We start from the raw sequence: 18,888 nt of genomic DNA on the forward strand, positions 1-18,888 counted from the left end.
CCTTGTTGGGTCTTCTGTATTCAACCCTCAGGTAATTCCTCCTCATGGTATTCTTCCACATGGGGTCCTAATAAGACATTCAACCCTCCTTTTTGACCTGATGTACCATCTTCACAGAGTCACAGAGGGAAATCCCAGCCCAACTGAAGTCAGTAGCAAAATTCCCATTAGCTTCAGTGGGGTCAAGATTTCACCCGTAGATTTTAAGGCCAAAAGGGACCATTGTGATCATCTAGTCTGACCTCTGGCGTAACACAGGCCATGCAATTTTGGCCAGCAATTGCTGAATTGAAACCAGTAACTTTGGTTGAACTCAACATATCTTTTAGGAGGACTTCCAGTCTTGAATTAAGCCCTGATTTAGAAAAAAGCATCCATATGCAGGAGAACACATTAAAGATAAGGGGACTTAAATACATGCTTAAAACTAAGAGTGTTCTTAAATGTTTTCAAGTCAGTCCTGAAAGCACAATTCTTCCAAGAAGATCATGAATCAAAATCTTCTCCTCAAAGTGACCGTATATTTTAAAAAGGAGTGCAAGAATAATTTTCAAGCAGCAGGTGTCAGGGCTATGGAAGACTGAGGCCACATTTTCTGTCCTACCGAGTACAGGTAGGATATTACTATCCTAGAAACATTTTCAAAACAATATTACGTTGAGTTTAGCATCTCATTCAAAGGGGAAGTTGAAATGGGAGGTGGAGTTCCAAACCAGACCACTGTCGGGACCTATTCATTGTGGAACCTATCGGACAATCTAACATCATCAGCCTGGGAAATAGGAGAGTGGATGTGGACAGGAAAGCTCACCCACAGGGAAAAAATACAGTGAGATGTAGGAGCTAGTGAGAATGTGGAGAGATGCTTTCGCATCTCTGTGAGAGACTTTTCCCTTTTATTGGCTCAACTGATGCTTGGTCCAAGAAACCCCTTCCCAAGGGGGTTCAGGACAAATCAAGGTTAACAATAGCGCTGTGCAAAAAGGAAAGCTTTGGCCAGCAAAGTTAATGATGGCCCCGAGACGTTACTACAAGATGTGGATTGAACCTTACTGCAGTAAGTTCTATTCAGCATCCCAAGAGATGCCCCTACCATCCCTTCTTTTCCAAGTGCAACTCATGTGCAACTGCCTGAAGTTACTGTTAACCGTTGTCCTTCTGACCCCATGGCCCCAATCACTGGTATTGGCTGGCATCCAGTTGAATATCTAGACTCCTTCGCAGGTTCGTAGTGAGATGCGCCGCTGCCACTCTATCCCAGGAACTCCACTGTCACTTGCTTTAAGACACAGCTTGCTTAGTTGTTTGGCACAACATGCATCAGGCCACAAAGTTTGGAGAAGCAGATTTTGTGCAGAACAGAATCGCTTACACAGCCATGGGCTGCATCTCTACGTCATTTGAATCACTGGGCTTTTTTCTCTCTGATCCACGGCAGCTGCTTCAAGTCTTTAAAGCTCCTCTGTCCTTCTCCCTTAATTCCTCTAAAATTTTTGGCAAGGCTGTTTGCAAAGAAATGATCAATTTTTATTAAACTTCTACTGTGCCTCCCCTCAAGAATCACCAAATGCTTCCTGGTAATAACTGCTTTGTAGTGATAAACAAAACATGTATTAATAACATATATTACCAATACTACTTACTACAAAGCAGCAAATTTATGCCAAATCACCAAACAAGTTTTGTATTAAAACACATGACATCAATACTCCTGGGACAGAGAAACAGCTGGAGATCCTGCTATGAACCAGGAAAAGATATTAAACTGTGTGCCTAATATCCAAATATTGATTTCACCCCAAAGGGTTTCAAGGAAAAATGTTTGCAATTAAGCTATTTATAATAATTATTTCTGGGTAGAAAGGAGCTTGGGGGTTTGGAGGCATAAATGATTAAATGACAATGCACCAGAATGGATATCTACACCAAATAGACTATCAAGAATGGGAGGCCGGGGGGGGGGGGGGGGGGGGAACACATGCAATTATAATATTACTGGAATGTGTAGGCACTGCAAGGAAATCATTCTTCTTCAGAAATCTTACGCCAAACCATTTTTTATCTCAGATAAGTTGAAACCTCAGTCACTATTATTATTTACATAGGGCCATAGGGGGATCTGGTATGTTACACGAGGTAGACAAGTTGCATAAATAATACATTGGCTTTTAATGTGTGGTTATATCTCCTACTGGCTGGAATAAAGCCCACTATATACCCACAGCTGCTGGAGTTATTCCTATAGTTCAAATGGCAGTGGGCTGTGCTAACAGTCCAAGGTTCTATCTCCACCGGTGTGCATGCATGTCTGAGGCCACAAGTACATTTCACTGTGGGAGAACATCTTGTTTACAATGTCCTCTGAAAGTGAGAACAGGCATTCGCATGGCACTGTTGTAAATATCTAGCAACGCCGGCTACATGCCAGCGGCATTAAAGAGTCATATGTCCCTTCATGCTTCAACCACCCTTCCAGAGGACAGGCTGATAACAGGTTCTGCTCAAGAATGATCCAAAGCAGTGCGGACCGACGCATGTTCATTTTCATCATCAAAGTCAGATGCCATCAGGATTTCTTTTGTGGTGGTTCAGGTTTTGGAGTTTCTGTATCGGATGTTGGTCTTTTAAGACTTCTGAAAGCATTCACCACACCTCGTCCCTCTCAGATTTTGGAAGGCTCTTCAGATTCTTAAACCTCGGGTCGAGTGCTGTAGCTCTCTTTGGAAATCTCACATTGGTACCTTCTTTGCGTTTTGTCAAATCTGCCGGGAAAGTGTTCTTAAAACAAACAACATGTGCTGGGTCATCATCCGAGACTGCTATAACATGAAATATGCGGCAGAATGTGGGTAAAACAGCAGGAGACATACAATTCTCCTCTGAGGAGTTGAGTCACACATTGAATTAATGCATTTTTTTTAACGAGCGCCATTAGCATGGAAGCATGTCCTCTCTAATGGTGGCCAAAGCCTGAAGGAGCATATGAATGTTTAGCATATCTGGCACATAAATACTTTGCAATGTAGGCTACAAACATGCCATGCAAACGCCTGTTCTCACTTTCAGGTGACATTATAAATAAGAAGCGGCAAAATTATCTCCCATAAGGGTAGACAAACTTGTTTGTCTTAGCAATTAAGCATCCCCCAGATCCAGCACCCCAAGCCCCCTCCCGCACCGCAATCCCTTACCCTGAGCCCCATCCCACACTTTAACTCCCTCCCAGAGCCCGTGCCCCACACCCCCTTCCACATCCCAACACCCTGCCCCGAGCCCCTTCCTGCACCCAAATTCACTCCCAGATCCCACACTTCAGCCCCCAAACTCCCTCCCTCTCAGTTAACTGGAATTTTTCACTGGCACCCCCGATTCCCTTAACATGCTGGAGACAAAAGCTTTTACTGTATTAGCTACCTTCCAGTCATCTGGTACAGAGGCTTGTTTCAACAATAGATTACATACTACAGTAAGTAGTTTGATATTTGAGTTCCTTCAGAACTCTTGGGTCAATACCATCTGGTCCTGGCAACATTACAATTTAATTTATCAGTTTGTTGTAAAACCTCTTCTATTGACACAGCAGTGTGGGACAGTACTACAGACTTGTCAACCAAAAAGAATAGCTCTGGTGTGGGAATCTCCCCCACGTTCTCTGCAGTGAAGACTGATACAAAGAATTCATTTCGCTTCTCTGCAATGTCCTTGTCTTCTTTGAGAGCTCCTTCCAGGGGCATGGATCAGCGTTCACGTCACGCTCCCCGTCAGTACCCAGCCCGGGTCAGGGAAGCTAATGATCCAACCAGCGGAACAAATTTGGTGATGAATCCTGGTCGAGTGCCACCTGAGACACGTTGTGTATACACTAAGAAGTGCTTCTTTAGCACCTTTGTTGTCCAGTGACCCCACTGCCTGTACGGCAGGCTTCCTGCTTCTGATGTACTTTAAACAATCCTTACAGTTAGTTTTGTGTCTTTAGCAAGTTGCTTCTCAAATTCTTTCTTGGCCTGCCTTATTATATTTAACTTGCCAGACTCGGTGCTCCTTTGAATTATCCTCACTAGGTTTTCACTTCCAAATTTTAAAAGATGCCTTTTGCCTCTCAAGGCATCCATTATTCCACTGTTTAGCCATGGTGGCATTCTTTTGGTCCTCTGATTGTCTTTTCTAATTTGGGATATACATTTAGCTTGAGCCTCTCTTATGGTGTTTTTAAATAGTCCCCATGCTGCTTGCAGGTATTTAACCCTTCTGATGGCTCCTTCTAATTTCCATCAAACAAACATCCTCATTTTTTCATAGTTCCCTTTTTTAAAGTTAAATGTATTTTCCCCCCCTACATGGATGATAAATTTAATACATTATGGTCGCTATTACCAAGCGGTTCAGCTATATTCACCTCTTGGACCAGATCCTGTGCTCTACTAAGGACTAAACCAAGAATTGCCTCACCTCTGGTGGGTTCCAGGACTAGCTGCATCAAGAAGCAGTCATTATCGGTGTCTAGAAATTTTATCTCTGTATTATGGCCTGAGGTGACATTTACCCAGTCAATATGAGGGTACTTGAAATCACCCCTTATTGTTGTGCTTTCTGCTTTTGTGGCCCCTCTAATCTCCTTGAGCATTTCACAATCATTGTTACCATGCTGGTCAGGTGTTCAGCAGTATATTCCTACTGCTATACTCTTTTTATTCAAATATGGAATTTCTTCCTGTGGAAATTCTATGGTACGGTTTGTTTCATTTAAGAGTTTTACCTCATTTGACTCTTTGCTTTCTTTTACATATAGTGCCATTCCAGCACCAGCATGAGCTACTCTCATTCCCATACATTTCATACTTTGGTATTACCATTTCCCACTGGTTATCCTCATTCCTTCAAGTTTCCATGATGCCTATTATATCAAAATCCTCATTTAATGCCAGGCACTCCTGTTCACCCATCTTAGTATTTAGACTTCTTACATTTGTATATAGCACTTTGTACATTTTGTCACTACTCAATTGCTTGCCTTATTGTGTTGTTTTTTATGAGAAACTCTGGTGTGCTGAATGAAATGAAGGAGCTTCCTCTCTCCATGCCTCTTGTCGAGGCAGAGTGACTTTGTGTTTGGAAGCCGTTGTTTTTGGGGAGGTTTCAAGTGTCACCCAGGCGCGTATGGCCTTCTATGTGAGGGAAGTACAGTATCAGACAGCCACTATATCACTGTTGTGCAGGGCATTTCTGAAAAGAATTCCCACCTTCTTATTCCTTATTGTTCCAGTTTATCACAAAGCCTTATATTGACAGTACTAAACTTTAAAATACTTATGTATAAAATGGCCTACATAAGAGGCAGTATCATTCCCCCACCACGGTGTGTGGTTCAATTGGTTGTAGCCATGTTGGTCCCAGGATATTAGAGGGACAAGATGGATGAGGTAATATCTTTTATTGGATCAGCTTCTGTTGGTGAGAGAGACAAGCCCTATAGCCGAAGAAGAGCTCTGTGTGGCTCGAAAGCTTGTCTCTCTCACCAACAGAAGTTGGTCCAATCAAAGGCATTACCTCACCCACCTTGCCCCCCTTGTGTGAGACATTTTGATTTGTGGCTATAGCAGATCAGGGTTAAAGATGCAAAATGCTACAGGCAGGCATACATTGTTAATGTGTTACCAATAGGGAAAGAAACATGCCCACCCCGGTCAACACCAACTAGAGATTATATCCTCTGTGGTAGTTTGTTTTCTTTCATTTGTGAAAGTTAATATTGGGGCTGATTTGGATTCTGTGCCAACTATAAGTTGGTTACACAGTAGAATCCCTCACAATTCATTTCAGAACTTCCAAATAGGATGGTAAGAAGAAGGAGCATGAATGAATTTTGAGATCTCAAGCTACTAACTGTGCTTGGGCACTGAGGCAGGATTCGTAATTTGGTATTGCATTTCATAGAATCATAGAACTGGAAGGGACCTCCAGAGGTCATCTAGTCCAGCCCCCTGCACACGTGGCAGGACTAAGTATTATCTAGACCATCCCTGACAGGTGTTTGTTCAACCTGCTCTTAAAAATCCCCAATGATGGAGATTTCACTACCTTCTTAGGCAATTTATTCCAGTGCTTAACCACCCTGACAGTTAGGAAGTTTTTCCTAATGTCCAGCCTAAACCTCCCTTGCTGCAATTTAAGCCCATTGCTTCTTGTCCTATCCTCGGAGGTTAAGAAAAACAATTTTTCTCCTTCCTCCTTGTAACAACCGTTTATGTACTTGAAAACTGTTATCATGTCCCCTCTCAGTCTTCTCTTCTCCAGACTAAACAAACCCAATTTTTTCAGTCTTCCCTCAAAGGTCATGTTTTCCTGACCTTTAATCATTTTTGTTGCTCTTCTCAGGATTTTCTCCAATTTGTCCACATCTTTCCTGAAACGTGGCACCCAGAACTGGACACAATACTCCAGTTTCTGAAAGTCTTTCTGATTTCTGCACGAATAACCTATGCAATAATAGTAATCAATACTAATTTATTTATTTAGCATGTGCATAGTCATCTAGCCAAGCGATGGCATCTTCAGTGGCGTGATGCAGTTCTTCTAGGCCACCGCTGAACCTAGTCAGCAGGCATTCCTCGACAATGTAGGTGCCTGAGGTTAGACACCCAAATCCATATTTAGGCACCTAAGTAAATGCCTAGTAAGTAAGTGGCCAGATTTTTCAGAGGTGCTGAGCACCTATAGCTCCTATTGAAGTTACTGGACTCGTAAACATCCACAAAACTACCTTGTCGTCCTTCAAATCCCTTCATAAACCTCTCCTTTGCTGCGATGCCTACAAAAAACTGGGCGATGGTTAGGCAGCTGGTGTGCTGAGATCACTGCCCACGATGCTGACAAGGACTGTCTCATTGTTTCCTTGTGCTCCCTCATCTGTCTGTCTGTATCCATCTGTTGTCTCTTGTCTAATATTTGGGTCGCAGGCTGTCTGGGGCAGGGACTGTCATAGTCATAGAGTTTATGGCCAGAAGAGACCATCAGATCATGTAGTCTGACCTCCTGTGTTTCACAGGCCACAAACACCACCTGCCCACTAAACCCAACAATCAAAATTAGACCAAAGTAGTACACCCTGCAGGAGACTAAACTAGTGTGTGCCTCATACAGGGAATAGGAGGGGTTCAGGTGCACCAATACCTGAGGCCCCTGCAACGGTAATGGAATTGATTAAGTAAGATAGACCCTGATGTTCCTGGTAAGCAACCTGTGCTCCATGCTGTAGAGGAAGGTGAAACACACTCACCCACCCACCCCGTCATGGTCACTGCCCATTTGAGCTGGTGGAAAATTCCTTCCTGACCCCACACATGGCGATCAGTTTGACCCTGAACATGTGAGCAAGAAACCACCAGCCAAATATCTGAGAGAGAGAATTTTCGGTGACCATCTCAGATCACCAGTCCACCCCACCCAGTGCCCCATCCCCAGCTGTGGCCATCTCTGATGCTTCAGAGGATGCCTTTTTGTTCGGTGCTTGTATAACACCTAGCACAACTGGGTCCTGGTCCAACACTGAGGTTTCTAGCTACCACAACAATAACCACTGTCAATGAAGAGTGAATCCACTGAAGTCTGTGGAGTTGAACCAGTGTAAACTTGTATAAGTGAGATCGAAATCAGGAAAACTGTATTTTGTGGCTGGCTGAAAACTTTCTAAAATGGAGCACTATGAACGTTTTGCCTTGATATTTTGGGAAGATTTGCTGTTTAATATTTTACTTTTCAGGTACATCCTGTATGAGGTCACTGCAGCAGTGTCCTTGGTCTCTTACTCTGAGTCCAAATACTGCAGTGCTTCCAGTTCCTTAATATGCATGGAAAATGTATATCGGGCCTGATTTCTAGGTGTTTCCAAATCTGCATCAAGCTCAGACATGATACTCCAGCAGAAAGCAGGCTTGTGAAGGGAAGGAGGAGTTTACAGGCTTAGAAAATAGCTCTGGAGCCTCCCATCCAGATTCCTGACTAGTTCCTGACACCCCAGCTGGCTAGAATGGTTCTATTTGTCGGGGGTGGGGTGGGAGGGTTGGACCAGCATGGCCTCACAGTCGGTTTCACAAACCTCTTTTCAGATGGCACCTGCTTCTGCTGTCCAAACGTGACCAGACTCCATGCGCACTGATATGACGTGGGAAATCCCAGCCCCATTGAAGTCAGTGGCTAAACTCCCGTTGACTTCAGTGGGATCAGGCTCCCTGTAAATGACTATTGATGTCTCTTCTCTGTAGATCTCATTTTTTAACTCCAGTTTTAGCTCCCTGATCTTTTCCTTTCCCTTTTCCAGATAAATTTTGTATTTCTATTTAACATCGTTAGGATTTTAATGACAAAACTGAGAGCGTCAACCACTTCAGAAACAATACAATACAGGTAAGTTGGCCAGTGCTTTTCACAATTGATATAAGAAATGTTCTGACCTTTTCTATGCAGTATGTACGCTGTGGGGTTTTTATTAATTAGATACCGAAAACGCTGCATACTCCACCGCTTGCCCTGACGTTGTTCTGCCTTTGTATTTTAGGATTGTACACCTAGGCTTGGTAACTGTATCTCCTTATGCTTTAGACATGCCCTGCTAGGGTACAATATCATTGTTCATGGGACAGGTTATTTTCAGGGTTTTTTTTAAAATGCGTCTACAGAAATTTGCATACATTCTTGCACCCGTTCCAGTTATGTGCATGGATGAAATCAGGTACACCCAGCTGGAATTTATGTGCAGATAGATATGCGCTGTTGCATCTCCTAACCTGTTTACATGCTTCAGGGTGCTCATGTGCCTCTACAGTACATATGCAAAGGTACCTATTTCAGAATTTGGCCCAGTGTCACTAGCTAGGTCAGTTGGTGTAAAAGTGATACATCAAGAAGGTCACTTTTTCCGCTCCAGTAAAATACGATTGGTTCATGGGAGGAGAGCATTTAACTACCGGTTTCAAAATATATTACAATAGCTATACAAACGACATTTTTCTGTAATCCACTACACTGATGACTAGACTATTTATGGATCTTAGTTGACTGATGAGTGTAGAAATGCGCAACCTGTACCAAATTGCCTCTCCGCTTATGCACACAATTTTGTGGGTGCATGTAATAATACTTTGACTGCCAAATAAATAGTTGATGTGTAGGCATAAATTCTGATCCCTTTTCTGCATTCCTAAATTCCCAGCGAAGGCAGTAGGCATTTGAGGGGAAACAAGGAGTACAGGATTGGGTTATAGCCTTGAGCCCACAGATCAAGAAGGTAGACACAGAGATGTTTCTGTTCATGCCCACAGATTACTGTACATCCAAATACAAGGAGCAATGTGGAGGCCGTAAGCACCTTGCAGGAAATGCTGACTTGAATGCCTTGTAAGACTGGACCTTTAGAGTACAGAGTGAGATCTTGTGTGGTTATGCAGGTCTCCCAAGCTCTGCAGAGGTTTTATGGCAGGCACAACTGGGACTCCCAAAGTCACCTGTCACTGCTGTGTGAAATCTCAGGTTCCCAAGCTGAGCGCTGAACCCTGAAGTCTGACCTGCTTGTGTCTTGAAAGGGAGTTTTGCCTGAGTAACGTGGCTTTGGTGTCTGGTCCACTGCTTTCCTTTTGCTTCTGACCTTGAAACATGGTTTCAGGGTAAGCTGTGAGGTTAATGCACTGGCCTGATGCTCTTGCTTCGATTCCCCTCTGCATATTCACTGAGAAATGAAGCCATGGTAGAAAATAATTCCATTCTCCCTGCTCATGCCTCATGCAATGGTTCCAAAACCAAAAGGGGGAAAAGACTGAGATCTCAGCTCCTTGCTCTCCCTGGGGTGAATGATGGGGCATGTAAAAACATTCCCAGACAGCTTGAATAAGACGAGCTGGCTTTATCCCTGCACAAGTGGTGATGATCAGATTTTTGTCACAAAGGGTTTTTGTCACAAAGCTGCAAAGCTGCTTCTGCACATGATGAATAAAAAAAACATTTAAATTTCATGCAAGCCTCATGCAGTGCACTGGGGGTCCCTCATGTTTCACCTAATCTTTTAAACTTCACAGTAGTAATGTCATGAAAGAATCTGCCCTTTTTAAACGGTTAGGCAGCTGTGGGTTGAGACCACTGCCTAGCGTGCTGACCAGCATTGTTTCCTTGTGCTCCCTGTCTGTCTGAAGAGAGAGAACTGGACTGAGATTCAAGAGACCTGAGTGCTATGCCTGGCCTGCTGGGTGACCTTGGACAAGTCACCTGGTCGCTTTGTGCCTCAGTTTCCCCATCTGTAAAATAGAGAGAATGATACTGCCTTTGTAAAGCAGGTTGAGATTTACTGGTGACAAGCACTATGTAAGAGCTGGGGGCTATTATTATTATACGCCTGTTGTCTCTTGTCTTACACTTAGAACTTGGGGGCAAGGACTGTCTTTTTCTTCTGTGTTTGTACAGCTCCCAGTGGGGTCCTGCTCCATGACTGGAGCTCTGCATGCTATATGCTACTGCATATATATATATATATCTATATGCTACTGCAATACAAGTAATATCTAATAGTATTGCCCCAATAGTCACTTAAACTTGAAGAATACCCCATATTCGTATTGTTTATTGGTATTGTGGTAGCTCCTAGAGGCCCTAGCCAGCTCTATTGTGCTAGATGCTGTACAAACATACACCAAAGAGACAGCCCCTGTCCCAAAGTGCTTACAATCGAAGTATAAGATGATAAACAACCGGTGGATACAACAAACAGGCAGGAGCACAAGGTACCAGCGGGAGGATACTGGATGGGCACACGAGCTGCCTGTACTGGAAGGAAATCACTCACTAGACCAGAAAAGAATCTCAGGGTGTTCGCTGTGCTCAGGCTTCTAGCTAGTGTGACTGAGAAAGTGGGTCAGAGAGTGTCTAGAGAGAGAAAGCAATGGAGGTAATGAATGTTTCCAGCTGACCCGCGTGTCACTGCAGAGCTGCGCTGGGTTCAGAATGCAGTGTTCGCTGGCAGGGATGGCCAGCATGATCAAAAGCCTTTCACAGAGCGCCGCCTCTCCCAAGTGTTTGTGGCCAGGAGTCGGAGTCACAATGGTTAGCAGCAGCAGCAGACAGAAAAGCCACATGGTATTTCATAACCTGGTGCGATGGCGGTTGTTCTTTCCCATTCCCCCTGCCCTCTGCTAACCTCAGCCCGCACTGCACTGCCAGTAATTGGGATAGACAGTTAACTCCTTGCCTGCCAGATCAGAGTAGGGGCTTAGCACCCTGTTACATGCAGGGATTTCTATTATTTCCCTTCCTTTTCACTGAGAAATGGCCATGGGTTATTCTTTATTTTCTTCTCCTTCTTTTTTCTTGTACATAATGACAAGCATTTCCTTGAAGTGACGGAGCATGCCATCTGCCTGTCCTCCTCTTACATGATTATCCTTTTCCCTTCTGTTTGTCTTCACGGGGAGGAGGGATAGCTCAGTGGTTTGAGCATTCGTCTGCTAAACCGAGGGTTGTGAGATCAATCCTTGAGGGGACCCCTTAGGGATCTGGGGCAAAATCAGCACTTGGCCCTGCTAGTGAAGGCAGGGGGCTGGGCTTGATGACCTTTCAAGGTCCCTTCCACTTCTAGGCAACAGGATATCTCCATTAATGATTAATTATGGTTCATTTATGAGGACCTTAAAGACACATAGGAACGCCATGCTGGTTAAGTGCTAGTTTGACTCGCAACAGCAAATAGAAGGATTTTACCTGTCTCCTGGCAGACAATAATCCATCGTCTGTCCATAGCAATTGGAATCCCAGGGCAAGATTAGACATTAACCCATATTTTCAATCCATTGTTATCTAGCTTTCCCCAGTTTAGCCCAAATGTTCCTGAAATCAAAGAGTAGAAGGATGATTTTAATCCTTATTTCAGGAATTTTAGGGATATGGGGGCCAAATTCCTCCCTGGCGTAGAGGAGGTGAGAGGAAAAATGGTCTTGTGATTAAGGTGCTAGACTGGGGCTTCCTAGCTGTGCTGGGCAAGTGGGCAAGTCACTTAATCTCTCCATGCCTCAGTCTCCCCGCTGTTAGGGGGGATAACACCAGCTCCCTACCACTTAGGGGTGCTGTGAGATTAGATACATCAATAACGGTGAGTTGCTCGCATACCCATGCTGACAGGAGCTGTGTAAGATAGTGTGCATAGCCAGCACTAATCACCAATACAGGGCTTGTCTATATTACCCACTGGATCGACGGGCAGCGATCGATCCAGCGGGGGGCGATTTATCATGTCTAGTGTAGACCCAATAAATTGACCACTGAGCGCTCTCCTGTCGACTCCGGTATTCCACCAGGGCGAGAGGTGCAGGTGGAGTCAACGTGAGAGCGTTAGCCATAGACTTACCGCAGTGAAGACACCACGGTAAGTAGATCTAAGTATGTCGACTTCAGCTACATTATTCACATAGCTGAAGTTGCGTAACTTAGATCGATTCCCCCCTCCACCCCCAATGTAGACCAGGCCTCAGTTGTTTAAATACAGCATCTTACTCCTGAAGTCTGATAGGAAGAGACACCAGTCGCATATTGTTTTCAAAATCCCTATCAGCCGTGCAAATCCAATCTGGCTGTTAAATTTACACTCTGTAATCTCCCTTAATATTATAATTATAAATCAGTAATTTCTTGTTGCTTAATTAACTAGCAGACTGGAAATGACACACTAATCACAGTGCAAAGTTGCTGGAATAGACTGACTGTAATTTGATCATGTCACAAAATCTCACCACCACAAATCATTTCACAGTTTACTGCCAGCTTCCTTGAATATCACAGTGGTATATTCCAGTCAGTTCTTAGACTCTGCTTAGGAATTTCTCCTAAAAATACACATTGCTAAAAATATGGGACTGGATCCAAACCACTCCTCCCAACAACTCCTCTGAACTTCAAAGTAGTTTCAATCCAGATGTCAATCCAGGCCCATCTTTAATTGCTAGCAATGTTGAACCCCATTGAACTTGCAACGCCTATCTAGTAAATGTAGTAGTAAACATGAAACATACTGTCGAGTAGCATGTACTTCTCTGTCGGACCTTTCAATTCATTTTCCAGCACTGAGAAGGTAAGTAGAAGCACCAATATCTATGCGGGTTTCCCACCACCACTAGGAAGAGCGGGTGTGGAGAGAATCCCAACACAAACCACTTCCCAGCTGCCAAAATGCCTCATCGATCTTCACCATTGCTCTCCCTGGTGGGAAACCAGATGGGAGTGCAGCCTGGGGTGCATGTCGAAGGCAGGAACTGGAGGGAACTGGTGAGGAGGAAAAACATGGAGGTGGCCTGGTGACAGAGTAGAGGCAGGGGGGAACTGGCTTGGAGCGGGGAATCTGGGATGTTAAGGGAGTGCTAATGATTCAGGGAGGGGCTTCATAGTGTGGGTTGGAGAAGATGGGAATAACTTCTAGGAGGGGGAGGAGTGTCTGTTGGGAAAAGATAGAAAGATGATACTGATCTCACACCAGTGTGACTCCAGTAAGCCCTGTGGAGTAATGCCTGGTTTATGCTTGTCTCAGGCCTCCTCTCTCTAGTTCTTCATTGTAATTCCCTGTGGGTGAGTGGTTCTCTGAGGGTTACATCACTCAGCCTGGTTTTCCTCTCCTAATAACTTTTCCTCTCTGCTTGCACCCTGCAGGAAGGCAGTAAAGGCTACGTTAGTCCTTCTGCCTCTTCTGGGTATTACCTACATGCTTTTTTTTGTCAACCCCGGCGAAGACGACATTTCCCAGATAGTCTTCATCTACTTCAATTCCTTCTTGCAGTCTTTTCAGGTAGGAGAGAACGCTTAATCGCAAGTATTGGGCACTGCTAAAGGGATCCCCCGTGCTCTTGGCTGTGAAGCTTGGGGCAATGAGAACCCCTTAGTAGAAATAACTCTTGAAACAGGTTGGCTTAGCATGTAAACTCATTGGTGCCGGAGCTGTCTTTTGCTTTTGTCTTTGTACAGTGCCTGGGGCAATGAGGTCTTGCTCCATGCCTGGGGCTACTGGGTACCATTGCAATACATATAATTAGTCATTTTCTTTAAATGCTTGTTTGTTTTAATGACGTGGTTGTATATAGTATGTCGCATGCGGCAGAGACCCCCTGTTAAGTAAGCAAGCGTTCACTTGATCAAGAGTTTGGTTGTACCAACCGTGGTCCTGCCCCACTTCTTGTGCGATGGCGCATGCTCTAATCTGCAGTGGAACTTGGTCCGTTCCAAACTTTGTTGCTGATTGGCGCATGCACCCCTGAGGATTGTGTTTCTCTGTCACTGAAGTCAGTGGGAGTTTTGCCAGGACTGTGACGGGAACAGGATCAGGTTTGAATGGGCAATGAGCAGAAGTAGTAACAGCACTCCGGGTCCAGCACACAGACTCATCATTGAATACTCGATTCAGGAAGGCACTTCAGCGCATGCCTCATTTTAAGCAGTTCACTGGAGCTATGCATGTGCTTAAAGTTTATTCACCTTCCTGACTAGGGGCCTAAGTTCAGTATTGCCACTGACTTCCATGGGATCAGTCCCTAAAGTAGGGATACAGCCAAGAATACCAGTGCCGATCAGGGCCGGCTTTAGGCCAATTCAGCCGATTCGGCTGAATTGGGCCCCGCGCTAAGAGGGCCCCGCGCCGCAGCTCTCCACCCTGCCCCCAGCTCACTTCCCCCTCCTCCCCTCCCCTGAGTGCTCCGCCCCCTGCTCCTCCACCACCCCTGCTTCCCACGAATCAGAGGTTCGCAGGAAGTCTGAAAAGAAGCAGGGGCGGGCAGGCAGCACCAGATAACCCGGGGTGGTGGGGGGGCGCGAGAAGGGCTCCAGGGAGGCACGGCCTAGTCCGGCCCCAGTTCCGGCTGAGTGCGCCGGCCCGCAGCGCAGCTCCGGCCCAACCCGCGGCGCGGCTTCGGCTCCGGCCCCCCGGCCCGGCCCGGCCTGGCCCCCGCAGTGCGGCTTCGGGTCCGGCCCCCCCCGGCCCGGCTTCGGCTCCGGCCCCCGCGGCGCGGCTTCGGCTCCGGCCCCCCCGGCCTGGCCCCCGCAGTGCAGCTCCGGCCCCCCGGCCCAGCCCCCACGGCGTGGCTTCGGCCCCCCGGCCCAGCCCGGCCCCCGCGGCGCAGCTTCGGGTCCGGCCCCCGCGGCGTGGCTTCGGGTCCGGCCCCCGGGCCTGGCCCGGTCCCTGTGGCGCGGCTTGGCTCCGGCCACCAAGGGGCTCTGGGCCAGACCCAAGCCCGGTGAACACGGCCGGAGTGCGGCTCGATTCCTGGAGGCGGGGCTTGCAGCAAGCCCCGCCCCCAGGAATCGGGCCCCGCTCTTGCTAAAGCCGGCCCTGGTGCCGATGATCGGGAACTACTGCGGAAAGGCAGGGTCTATGACTGTGGGTTCTTAAAGCTTTCGGATATGGATAACGATTTCATATTTGCAAAAAGAAGAACAGGAGTACTTGTGGCACCTTAGAGACTAACAAATTTATTAGAGCATAAGCTTTCGTGGACTACAGCCCACTTCTTCGGATGCATATAGAATGGAACATATATTGAGGAGATATATATACACACATACAGAGAGCATAAACAGGTGGGAGTTGTCTTACCAACTCTGAGAGGCCAATTAATTAAGAGAAAAATTGGCCTCTCAGAGTTGGTAAGACAACTCCCACCTGTTTATGCTCTCTGTATGTGTGTGTATATATATCTCCTCAATATATGTTCCATTCTATATGCATCCGAAGAAGTGGGCTGTAGTCCACGAAAGCTTATGCTCTAATAAATTTGTTAGTCTCTAAGGTGCCACAAGTACTCCTGTTCTTCTTTTTGCGGATACAGACTAACACGGCTGCTACTCTGAAAGATTTCATATTTGTATTTGAAGTCCAAAGTGTCACTCCAGTAACAGAAGCACAAAAGCAAAGGAGAAAAACAGCCCCTTTTAAATTATTAAAGGAGGGATTTTGTTCCTAAGCAATAAGACATTTTTCATTGTGTAAAGTAAATTGCATATTTTACCTGGTCATGCTCGCTGCCCGCAGAACGATGACGCTGCAGAGCGGTATGTGAAAGAGAGAGCAGCTGGGAAGTAGATCTGTGTTACCATACGAGGTAGTACACCCCATTGCTGAAAGTAAAACTCAGTCATTGCACTAGACAGTATATTTCTCTCTATGACTTTGTAGCGCAAGGATCTGATTCTGCGCACACTGAAGTCAATGGTTTCAGTAGGAGTAAGCCGTTGCCCTACAACCATTTGGGCATCGCATTCCCTTTTTGGTCAGAATGGGACTCTTAGTAACATGATGCTCTCATGGAAAGAGCAACCGTCATAGGCTCATTGGGACTGTAACCAACCACTGTTCTGTGTTTGTACGGGGCCCATGTGGTGGGGTCCTGGTCCATGACTCAAGCTCCTAGGTGCTAGCACAGTACCAATAAATAATAACAGTAGTAGCTGAGACAGTAAACGGGATTTAAAATACTCCTTTAGAAAATGCATATTATCTGCTATGTCCTGCATCAGGGGACTTCATGCTGCGATTGCGGGTGATCTAATAGGCGTTTTCCATTTGTAACGTCAATGGTTACATAACTATGGGTGAAATCCTGGGCCCATTGAAGTCAATGGAAGCTTTGCCATTGACTTCAGCTGGGCAAGGAATTCACCCTGTGTAGCTAGATCAGCTATCTTTAATTCATTCTTATTTATTAAGGGTGATATTTTACCACCCTGACTTAATGGAGTAGTACATCATTCCCAGCATAATCCCACCAAAAGCAGTGGGTCTACTTGCAGTGTGAAGCACCACTGAACGCAAGCATAGGTATGTCTAGATAGCAAATGAAGGTGTGATTGCAGCGCAGGTGGGCATACCTGTGCTAGCTTTAATCTAGCTTTAATCTAGCTAGCACAGACAATAATAGTAGTGAAAACATGGTGCCATGGGCTGCCGCGCAGGCTAGCTGCCCCAATACAAGCCCACCTGTGACCCTGGGTATGTACTCAAGTTGCTAGTTTGCACCGATGTGCCTATCCATGCTAGAATCACATCTTTAATTGCAGTAGAGACATACCCTGAGGGTGGCAGACTCCAGCCCTACGTCTTTAACTCTCTGGGCCCCACACTCTACTGAGTAGCAGTGGGGCCACTCTGGTAAGTGCTCTTCGACATGACTGTGGCTGCAGAAGCAGACCCCAAGGAAGTCTAACGAACTGCAGCCATCTTCCTCTAAGAACAGTAACAGAAAACAGAGATGGGTGGTAAGTTTCTGTCAGACATTGTGGCAGTACAACTCTGGGACACATCTAAACCCACTTTTCTACATGTTTCACCATGCTTTATTCAAATAATGAGCTAATAATGATTCCCTTTGTTTTTTCCAGGGTTTCTTTGTGTCAGTATTTTACTGCTTCTTGAATGGCGAGGTAAGTAGCATCCTACGCTGTTAGTGCAATTAATTATCATAAAGTGTAAGCTGCTTGAGTGTCTGACTTTAGGGAAATGAAATGCATTTGCACTGCACATCACCTTTGGTACTCTTGAAGACATCTCCATTGATGTGCTTCTGAACTTTACAACCCGCTACATGTTTGCCCTTTGCTTACAATGCCTTTATCAAACAGAGGTTGACACCTTAATGCAATGCTGACGTACCTATAGATGCTGATTTTCGTTCTTCACTTGAATAATTCATTGCATTTAATTCAGTGTATGACTTCTGAGCTTGTTCAATAGACGATTGTTTGTTTATTTAATTGTGATTCAATATCTTTTGTGTCACGCATTGGTTAAGAATCCACAGTACATGACAGCACATTTCACATAGGAATTGCCCAACTGAACTGGTCCAGTGGTCTTTCTTATCCAGTATTCTGTCTCTGAGTGATCCATACCAGATGCTTCAGAGGAAGAAGGGGGAGGGAAGCAGCATGGGGAGCAAGGGGGCAACCCGTAATGAACAATTGTGGAATAAGCTGCCCATACAGGAAGTTTCTTACTAATTCCTATCAGTTAGTGGCTGACTTAGGCCCTGAGGTATGAGGGTTTATATCCCTTCTCCATTTTTTTCTTATCCTGCTTACTCTAACGGTGGATGATCTCATTATTCATATTAATGTGTAATCCTGTAGTAAATACAGCTAAGTTTTTGGCCTCAGTGACATCTTGTGGCAATGAGTTCCACAGATTAATTATACATTGTGCATAAAAGTATATCCTTCTATCACTATTGGGCCATATATGACAATTTTATGCTGCTATTACACAGGGCAAATTCTCCAAGGGGGCACAGTGGCCTGTTCTCATCACTGCAGTAATGAACATGGAATCTGGCCCACTGATTTCATTAAACACCCCAGACTCTCACTGATTGGTGCACTATGTTACCATTGCCTTGCATATCCCAATAGCTTTCCACTCTATGGACTGGACCAGGAGCAGGTGGGCAGACCTTGCTGTAGTTCGTTTTAGCAGATTATTCTGGGGTATTTCTGTTTTCTAGAGGTGGGAGCAATATTGCGTGGACAAAGATGCATCTTCTCTATAGCAGGGTTCCAAGATCTTTTTCCAGACCCTGAGCCAAATTCACTCCTCCTGTAACTCCATTCATTTCAGTGGGCTTACACCAAGGATCACCTGGCCCCTAGAAGAGCAACCATATACTTCTCTGTATGTCTTGATAGCTGTCTATTGCCAGATCTGGTGTGCTTTCCAGGTCTGTGTTTCTCCCAACTGGGGCTCATCAGTACTAGGGTCCCTATCTGGGTTTCTGTGTCTTTTTATGTCTCCTGTGTGCCTTGTTTTTGACTGCCTAATCCCCAGTGGGCTTCCTAGCTGTTTCTTTATCAGATGTAACATAGACCAGGTTAGATAATGATACTGAC

The 18,888-nt window shown here is 45.4% G+C and overlaps 1 protein-coding gene across 10 annotated transcripts in view; it reads left to right on the plus strand.

Annotated features, from left to right (window-relative positions):
• Window positions 1-18,888, plus strand: part of CRHR2 (corticotropin releasing hormone receptor 2) — a 268,734-nt gene that overhangs the window by 228,131 nt on the left and 21,715 nt on the right. For all 10 annotated transcript variants that reach the window (XM_065582667.1, XM_042859768.2, XM_024100937.3 and 7 more), the window contains 3 exons: window positions 8,318-8,403; window positions 13,675-13,810; window positions 17,389-17,430. In XM_065582667.1, the coding sequence (XP_065438739.1) occupies window positions 8,318-8,403; window positions 13,675-13,810; window positions 17,389-17,430 (264 nt within the window). The remainder of the gene's footprint in view (window positions 1-8,317; window positions 8,404-13,674; window positions 13,811-17,388; window positions 17,431-18,888) is intronic.

The sequence above is a fragment of the Chrysemys picta genome, chromosome 2 (genome assembly GCF_011386835.1).
Source record: "Chrysemys picta bellii isolate R12L10 chromosome 2, ASM1138683v2, whole genome shotgun sequence".
NCBI lineage: Eukaryota > Metazoa > Chordata > Testudines > Emydidae > Chrysemys > Chrysemys picta.